The sequence below is a fragment of the Stigmatopora argus genome, chromosome 1 (genome assembly GCF_051989625.1).
Source record: "Stigmatopora argus isolate UIUO_Sarg chromosome 1, RoL_Sarg_1.0, whole genome shotgun sequence".
NCBI lineage: Eukaryota > Metazoa > Chordata > Actinopteri > Syngnathiformes > Syngnathidae > Stigmatopora > Stigmatopora argus.
The window spans coordinates 23423334-23432909 of record NC_135387.1 but is presented as its reverse complement, the minus strand read 5'-3'; the positions used below and the strand labels follow the sequence as shown (position 1 = coordinate 23432909).

Below are 9576 nucleotides of genomic sequence, written 5' to 3'. Positions count from 1 at the left end.
ATTACAAAACAATGTTATATTTTTGATTTGACACAGAATGGGCTGCTCAATCAGAAGAAGAAAAAGCAACTGTAATATTCCAAGGATTAATGTGCATAAAACTTGTTTTCATCACTGTGCTAATATTTGTTCCTGTTTTCACTCCCAGCTCAAGATTACATGAAAAGTAACCACTAGACAGCAGGATGTCGTCTTTGGCCACTCCGTGCCTTGGTGGTTTGAGGCATATTGCTAGTTGGAGATGGTCGGCCTTAAGTAGAAGCTTCTTGACCCGTTTGCCTGATTGTGAGTTTGTCCCTGGTGCCACCTCACCCCATCACAGATGCGTCAGGACCTCAAGTACTCATCAGACTCCAGCATCGTCTGCACCCTTTCAGAAATCGTACAGTTACGTCATCGTCGGGGCAGGATCGGCGGGCTGCGTTCTCGCCAACCGCCTCACCGAGGATGCCCACGAATCAGTCCTGCTGCTGGAGGCCGGGCCGAAAGATTTGTTACTTGGCAGCGTTCGGCTGACATGGAAGATTCACATGCCCGCTGCATTGACCTACAACCTTTGTCACGACAAGTACGCTAGTCTGTAACTATGTGGAATCCAAGTCGTATAATTGGGTTCAGTTTGGGTGCTGTGTTTGCATACAAGCTATTCAAAAGTACAGTTCCTATGATATTTCCCCTGTAAAATTCATTCATTATCCCCACAAGTGTCGCGGGGGGTGCTGGAGCCTATTCCAGCCAATCTATGGGCACCTGGTGAGGCTACCTCCTGAATTGGTGGCCAGCCAATCGCAGGGCAAAAGAAAACAGGAAACCATACTCATACCTACAGGCAATTTAGTGTGTTTAGCCATCCTACCATGCATGTTTTTGGTGGAACGTGGGGAGAAACTGGAGTACCTGGAGAAAACCCACATGAGCTCGGGAGAATATGCAAACTCCACACATGAAGGTTCAGACCTGGGATCAAACTCTAAATCTCAGAACTGTGACACTGACATGTTAACCACTCGACCACAGGATGTTAATGAAAAAATAACCATACAAATAATTTTAAAAAAATGGGACAAAATTAACAAAAATAAAATGCTAAACAGGGGAGACGCACACCGATGAACAGGCTAACATCACTCTCCAGGAAACGGGAAACAAAACTCCCACAAAGAAAACAGAGGGTTTAAATACACAGACAGGGGTTGGTTGATGACAATTACCAATACCTGGGTCACATAAGGGAAGGATAGCCAGAAGGTGGAATGCATACAATTACGCGGAGAGGACACACAAGGAAAACACACCCATCCACCAACCCCAACAAAACGTGACAATATCATGAATGAATACTTTCTGATATTACCATCATCTAAACTCTGGCAGTACTCTTCTTTTCCCACAGGTACAATTGGTACTACCATACTTTGCCCCAGGAGCACATGAACAACAGGGTCCTGTACTGGCCAAGGGGGCGAGTCTGGGGCGGTTCTTCTTCGCTCAACGCCATGGTGTACATACGTGGGCACGCTGAAGACTACAACCGGTGGCAGAGGGAAGGAGCAGAGGGCTGGGGTTACGACCACTGTCTGCCTTATTTCAGGAAGGCACAGTGCCACGAACTGGGTGCTGACAGGTAAAAAACAAAAACTAAATTCATTGGTGTTGATTTCAAACTTAATTTTTTACGAGGGAGCCTTCAAGACCCAAAGTTTAAATAATTGCTTTGCGCTTTAAAGGGTTAGCTAATTTGTCACAGGTTTAAAAAAACAAAAACAAAAAAGCCAAGTTGGCACTTAAGTACCTGTTGTTTTTCTTGTTCTTGTAGACACCTACTTTGAAGTCCTAATCTTCCGTTGCTCGTGTACCAATCATCTCCAAACTTCGTAGCTCTGTAACATGGGCAACTATCTTTCAATCCTTGAGGCCATTTAAATAGTATCAGAGCGAATTAATTAATTAATTGTAGACTTATCGTGAGTCAGTTTAGGACCCTCCTCATCACTGCCTTCAGCCTGCAGTGTGCTGTAGCACTGCTTGTTTTTTCTTGCAGGTACCGAGGTGGTAGTGGCCCACTACACGTGTCACGGGGGAAGACTAACCATCCTCTTCACATGGCTTTTATTGAGGCGGGGCAGCAGGCAGGATACCCCTTCACTGATGACATGAATGGTTACCAACAAGAAGGCTTTGGCTGGATGGACATGACTATATTTAATGGTAAATTAGCCAAAGAACCATTACACCGATGAAACGTTTTCGTGTATATTTGAAAGCATCGTTTTCAACAACAACATAGATCTTTGGATTACTTTAAAATGGGGTAAATTCAATAAGCTATTCATCATTTTATGACTTGTTTGCAGGAAAGAGGTGGAGCACAGCTAGTGCCTACCTGAGACCAGTACTGGACCGACCCAACTTGAAGGCAGAGGTGCGCTGCCTGACCACCAAGATACTCTTTGATGGCCATCGAGCTGTAGGTGTGGAATATATGCAGAAAGGGGAGAAAAAACGGGTGAGAATGAGATAAGCTTTCATTTATTTGCTGCAGTGCATCCGAAAATCATTCACCACGCTTCACTTATTCCATGTATTTATGAGTTTCGTTGACATTGTGTAATTGTGCATGTACAGTTGTAAGGAGACTTGGAGTTGTCACAAAATAAAATTAGATGGAAGCTCAATGAATAGTTTCGGGAAGTATGTCAGGAGTGGCCCGTTTGTCCCTCCTGGAGTCCCGTCAGGGCAGAGCGGCTGCGGTCAATCTGCTGATTACTTCCTGTTTTGGTATTTAAACATCAATGAGTCCTAGTGTCATTGTCGGATCGTTTCCTGCATGCAATGACAATGACCCCGATGCACCCCAAAGCCCCCACAAGTGAGCCCTTCTGCTCTTGTATTACGTACTATTTATGTATTGTTTAGTAGAATTACTTATTCCATACCTGTCAACCTCTGCCGATAACTGCCCTTATAAATGATTATGATTCCCCTTACAAACCCCAAAAAAACCTTACAAACACTGTACGACTCGTACGGTGTTTGAAAGGTTTTTGGGGGGTTTGTAAGGGGAATCATAATCATTTATAAGGGCAGTTATCGGCAGAGGTTGACAGGTATGTTATTCTGCATGCAGGAAACGATCCGACAATGACACTAGGACTCATTGATGTTTAAATACCAAAACAGGAAGTAATCAGCAGATTGACCGCAGCCGCTCTGCCCAGACGGCACGCCAGGAGGGACAAACGGGCCGCTCCTGACAAAGTAGTGCATATTCTGGAAATAAATGATGATCAATTCACCAATAAGTGGCATTGTAGGTTTTTGCAGATAAAGAGGTGATCCTGAGCGGCGGTGCCATCAACTCACCACAACTTCTCATGCTTTCCGGTGTGGGAAACGCCGATGAGCTCAAGGAACACGGCATTCCTGTGGTCCAACACTTACCAGGTGCACTTCACCTCATTCAAAACATCATGAGATTCGTCAAGGGGAGTTCGACGGACAGTCTTTTTTTTTTTCTTCTTCAGGTGTCGGCAGGAACTTGCAGGATCATTTGGAGTTGTACGTTCAGCAGAGGTGCACTCAACCCATCACGCTCTACAAAGCCCAGAAACCTTTCCACATGGTTAAAATAGGCCTTGAGTGGCTCTCTGTGTTTACTGGTAACTTAGCGTTCATTTTTTTTTTTGACACGAGATCAAGTGTATGCAGTCAAGTTCCAATCACTAATCACATTCATTAATTGCAGTCAAAACAGCGCCTGCAATGAGCACCAATGGGTTAATAAGGAACCTTAAAATGTCCCAAAACAAACAGAAAGTCACCTGGAAATGCCCAAAAAATCATTAGGAACCAACAAACGAATAAGAAGTATTCCAAAAAGTTTCTCAAAATCAATAGATTATGATCCAAAATTTACTGTAAGTGACCTGTAAGTATCGTAAAATAGAAGTGAAAAAAAAGAAGTGACGCAAAAATTAATTCATTGCACGAACCCTGAATGAATGCAATGGATTGGACATCTAGCATCATCAATGGCGTCCAGTAAGTTAACATTTTGGGGCAAAAATAAATTGGTCCCGCCCACATGCGATCTAGTTGGCATTAATGTGGCCCTTGAAGCAAACTGACCCCTGCTGTATACACTCAAAAAATGACAATTTTGACTCAAAATTTGTTGAAGATATAACAACATTATTGCATGTTTTAGTCAGTCGTATACAATATTGAAAAGAAATGTGAAATATAATGATACAGTCTGCCAACGTCATGTTTTGAGAATTCCCAGGGATATGATGCAAAGATCAATTTTTAACCTACTAGGGTCATTGAGTTACTGTTATTGTTCAGAGAAAGTTCTCAGGAAATAATCTGATTATGGCACGTTTCATTCCTCCCCCGCTGTCATTGTCATATGTCACCCAGGTTACGGAGCAACAGCACACCTTGAGAGCGGAGGCTTTATTCGCAGTGGGGCACGGGTCCCACATCCTGACATTCAGTTTCACTTCCTACCCTCCCAGGTCATTGATCACGGGCGGGTTGCTTCAAAGATAGAAGCTTATCAGGTGAGTGTAGCTATTTATTCTTTTAGTTTAGTAGTTAGGCATTTTGGGGGGAAAATATTTTCGCTCGTATCTCAAGGCAAAAAAACCTCGAGGTATGGCCAAAAAAATTCTACAAAAAAAATCGTAACTCAAGGTGTTTAGCCTTGACATACAAGCAAAAAAATCTGCAAAACACTCATGACTTAAGGTTTTTTGCCTTGAGATACAAGCAAAAAAAAATGTGCGAAACACTCATGACTCAAGGTTTTTTGCCTTGACATACAAGCAAAAAAAATCTGCAAAACACTCATGACTCAAGGTTTTTTGCCTTGAGATACAAGCAAAAAAAAATGCAAAACACTCATGACTCAAGTTTTTTTGCCTTGAGATACAAGCAAAAAAAATTGCAAAACACTCATGACTCGAGCTTTTTGCCTTGAGATACGGGCGAAAAAAATTCTGCAAAATACTTGTAACTAAAGGTTTTCTACCTTGAGATATATATATATATATGTATATATGTGTATATATATATATATATATATATATATATATATATATATGTGTATATATGTATATATATATATATATATATATATATATATATATAAAGACTTTTGCTTTTTAGAAATACACTTCCGTCATAAAAGTAACGGAAAGCGTGGGTAGATGATTGGCTAGATAACACACACCCACGATGAAAGAATGCAATGAAACTCACGTGTCATCTTTAGGAAAAAGAAAAACAACAATTCCAGAGAAGCATTACTAAGACATCGTTATCAAACTGAACCATACGTGAGACGTGCACTGTAGTGGAACACTGTCAAAAAAATAACATTCACGGGAAGTCACGGCAAGACTTATTTGGAGTGGACTGGTAATCGAATAACAAATCTATTCCATTTAAGGCAGGAGTGTCAAACCGGTCCTCAAAGGGCCGCAGTGGGTGCAGGTTTTCATTCCAACTCAACAAGAGGATACCTTTTGCAAGTCTAATCAGTTAATTAAAGTCAGGTGCTACTTATTTTAGAAGACACCTGATTGGTTAAAATGTCGGCACTGGATCAGTTGGAACAAAGACCAGGACCCAATGCGGCCCTCGGCGGAATCGGTTTGACATGTGATTTAAGGGAATGCACTCTGGTTACATTTAATTGGTTTTAAAATAAAGACATGGTATAGTCATACCTTGAGATACGAGCTTAATGCGTCCCGGGACCGAGCTCGTATGTTGATTTACTCGTATCTCCAATCAACGTTTCCCATAGAAATGAACTGAATACAAATTAATTCGTTCCCACCCTCTGAAAAAAACAGGATATTGCAATGGGAAAACATTTTTATTGGTTGTAATTCACCATCTACTAACAGAGTAACAAATAACTAGTGGTTATGATGTTTAATAATAAAATGAGACATTATTCAATACAACGCGGAGTTTGCGGATGAGAGAGAGAGAGACTTGACGGATGTACTCTTAACATAACATAAACTTTAAATTTAACTTAAATGAACTTAGATTCCTATAAGAACACTTTAAAAAAAATTAATCTTACGTTACACTAAATTTGAACCTTCTTGTGCAATAACCAAGGCAAAGAGGTTAATGCATTCCACCACGGCTTTTGAGGCGAAATTCCTGCTTCTCCATACGTATTGGCGAGCCAGCTCAGTCACGCATACACTACTCCTGTTTTTCCATTATTTAGTGCTTAATATCGATTGTCATCATACGGCTTTTCTTCGCACTACCCTTCGTTGCACCAGTTTGCTTTAGAGTCATTGTGTTTCCCTTAATTCTGCACTGACTAACACGGAAAAAATGCAACGCTCCGCCCAGCGCTCGTAGAGATCTTTACGCGAGGGAGATGCGGCGAGAAATCATAAGCAGCCTCTCGCGTCTTGGCCACGTGGATGTCTCTTATGCTTGTATCTCAAAATTTGTCTCGTATCTCAAGGCAAATATTTGCTCGGAATTTTACTCGTATCTCAAATTCCTCGTATGTCACGGTATTACTGTAGTTAAAAAAAAGACAAGCATGGAATTCCCCTTAAGGACCGCATGGGCCGGAGGCGTTTGTTCCCATTTCTAACAAATACTAATACTATGCTGCAGGTCCACGTGGGACCAATGAGAAGCACGAGTGTTGGCTGGATGAAGCTGAAGAGCGCGAGCCCGTTGGACCACCCCATTCTGCAGCCCAACTATCTGTCCACGCGTACGTTCTCTCCCATCTCATCGTCACAAGGGTCTGATATCACGTTTCATTCCAACGCCATCTCCTCTCAGAAGCCGACGTTTTGGAGTTCAGGCAATGCGTCAAACTCTCCCGGGAGATTTTCGCCCAGAAGGCCTTCGAGCCGTTCCGGGGGGACGAAGTTCAGCCCGGTCCCGACGTCCAATCCGACGCCGACATCGACGCCTTCGTGCGCCGCAAGGCCGACAGCGCGTATCACCCATCGTGCACGTGCAAGATGGGCGAGGCTTCCGACCCGACGGCGGTGGTGGACTCCCGGACGCGAGTGCTCGGCATCGATGGGCTCCGCGTGGTAGACGCGTCCGTCATGCCCAGCGTGGTTAGCGGCAACCTAAACGCTCCGACCGTCATGATCGCGGAGAAGGCCGCCGACATCATCAGAGGTCGCCCGGCGCTCGTGGACCCGCAAGTTCCAGTCTACCAGCCGCCGACGCTCGACACTCAAAGATAAAGTCTGGACCCGCCTCTCGGTGATTATCGAGCAATCGGTTAAACATTTGCTCATTTCGCGGCGACACGAAGCGTTAGCGATTCTTCGGGCCATAACGCGATATTTGCCAATTTTACAAAGTCAACTCGATTCAATGATTCCAGGCCCTTTGATCGATTTAATACAATGTTATGTACATTTATTTTAACATAATCAGTTGCAGTTCACCTAAACCGAGGCATGACCAGACGTTTGGTCGCCCAGACGTTTGGTCGCCGGACGTTTGGTCGCCCGGGTGAATATAATTTTGAGAGCTGGTTTCAACAGTAGATATTTAGATATTAAACTCTCTCTCTCATCAATATAATTTTGAGAGCTGGTTTCAACAGTAAACTCTGTCATGTTGTCAAACGTCCGGCGACCAAACGTCCGGCGACCAAACGTCCGGCGACCAAACGTCCGGCGACCAAACGTCCGGCGACCAAACGTCCGGCGACCAAACGTCCGGCGACCAAACGTCCGGCGACCAAACGTCCGGGCGACCAAACATCCGGCGACCAAACCAATGTTGGCGAACAAGTTACACACAAAGGGCCAAAAAACTGAGCCACAGTTGACATCAAAATCAACATTAAAAAAGTCAAATTATTTAAAAATATATATATTTGTTTTTAATGGGCCCTGATGAATTTGAGTGTGCTTTAAGAGAGAATTAAATAGGGATATAAAACAAGGCAAAGAGCCACAGTATATACAAAATATGAGAAGTCGCATTTATTTTGGCCGGGAGCCGCATGCAACTCGAGAGCCACATGTTCACCACCCCTAACTTAAACCAATAGAAAATTCAATCTCTGTATTGTCAAACATACAATTTTACCGCAGAAACATTTCAGAGATTTGAACGAAAACCACTTTTAAAATAAACAACTCTAAAAGATGACAATGTTGAGCGGTTTTTCATGTTTGAATCAATTTGGATTCAATTGTGCTTAACTCAGCAGACAGATGTAGAAGATTTTTTTTTTTTTAAAGAAAAATATTTTCTCAGATAAGCCTTTTATGTTAAATGAACTCTATGCAGTAATTTTGGTTCAGTCCCTCCTTTGTGGACTTGAAATGCTTTTCTCTCGCTTGCAATATTTTCCACACATTCCAAAAGGATTCATGCTGGATTAATTGAAGACAAGTGTTAGCTCTGATAAACTTCCGCTCATCGCAAACACATGAAAATGACACTCTTCCCCCTGAATCGCTACAATAAACTAAAACAACGACAACAACACTATTTTAAGCCATCACAATTTATCGCCTCATCGCCTCACAATTATGTCTGACATTTCAATTTTTGGTTCAGTCCCTCCTCTCTGGACTTGATATGTTTTTCTCTTGCTCGCAATGTTTTCCACACATTCCAAAAATGTTTGTGGTGGATTAATTGAAGACAAATGTCTAAGGCAAGGGTATCAGACTCGGGTTGGTTCGCGGCCCGCTTTAACGTCAACTCGGCTTCATGTGGGCCGGACTATTTTAGATATATTTAGATTTTTTGTAAATAAATGGATTAAAAGAACTGGATTAAAATCCCTGAATATTCATTTTTTATAGATATAAAGCAATGTTTATTTTATCTTTTTTTATATATTTTTTGATTTTACAAAATGATTTTTGAACTAAAAACAGAAAAAAATGGATTAAAAAATGACAATTATTGATTTAAAAGGGGAAAATCAGGAAATTTAATATACAGAGGGCTCCCCTACTTACGAACGCAATTGGTTCCGAGCGATTGTTCATAAGTTGAATTTGTTTGTAAGTTGATTCAGTGCTATATTTTGTATTATAATTTATGTTTAAGGCTGATATAAGTATATTGAAGGTTTATATAAGTGCATTTGTATGTTTAAGGCTTGTATAAGTAACACGCATTGGTTTGTACTGAAAAAAAAACATTTAATAAAATGGAGAGAATATGTACAGTACTGTAGAGAGAGAGAGATTTATGTATTAGAAACTGAAACTTTCAGAAGTCACTGTGGTCCAGTGGCAAAGACAATGGGTCAGAACTTCAGGTGGACTCGAGTTCAATTCCACTCTTTGCAATGCTCAAATTGTTTATTGAGGTAATGAAAAGGATAGATATAACTTCCAATCACATCATTTCAGAAGTCACTGTGGTCCAGTGGCAAAGACAATGGGTCAGAACTTCAGGTGGACTCGAGTTCAATTCCACTCTTTGCAATTCTCAAATTGTTTATTGAGGTAATGAAAAGGATAGATATAACTTCCAATCACATCATTTCAGAAGTCACTGTGGTCCAGTGGCGAAGACAATGCGTCA

At 41.8% G+C, this 9576-nt stretch overlaps 1 protein-coding gene across 1 annotated transcript; it reads left to right on the top strand.

The window, feature by feature from the left end:
* Positions 1 to 153: 153 nt before the first annotated feature.
* chdh (choline dehydrogenase) lies at positions 154 to 9217 on the top strand. The gene is made up of 9 exons (XM_077617558.1): positions 154 to 568; positions 1394 to 1624; positions 2042 to 2208; positions 2355 to 2506; positions 3315 to 3444; positions 3525 to 3659; positions 4423 to 4565; positions 6664 to 6766; positions 6838 to 9217. Exons 1-9 carry the CDS (start codon positions 186 to 188, stop codon positions 7254 to 7256), a joined length of 1863 nt encoding a protein of 620 aa, XP_077473684.1. The 5' UTR covers positions 154 to 185; the 3' UTR covers positions 7257 to 9217.
* Positions 9218 to 9576: the final 359 nt, after the last annotated feature.

Bases quoted from the DNA above. Each gene is read 5' to 3' on its own strand.
- chdh (XM_077617558.1), top strand. From the start codon at position 186: ATGTCGTCTTTGGCCACTCCGTGCCTTGGTGGTTTGAGGCATATTGCT. The intron at 1,625-2,041 runs GTAAAAAACAAA...TTTTTCTTGCAG, and splicing joins CACGAACTGGGTGCTGACAG to GTACCGAGGTGGTAGTGGCC. The intron at 3,660-4,422 runs GTAACTTAGCGT...TATGTCACCCAG, and splicing joins GTGGCTCTCTGTGTTTACTG to GTTACGGAGCAACAGCACAC.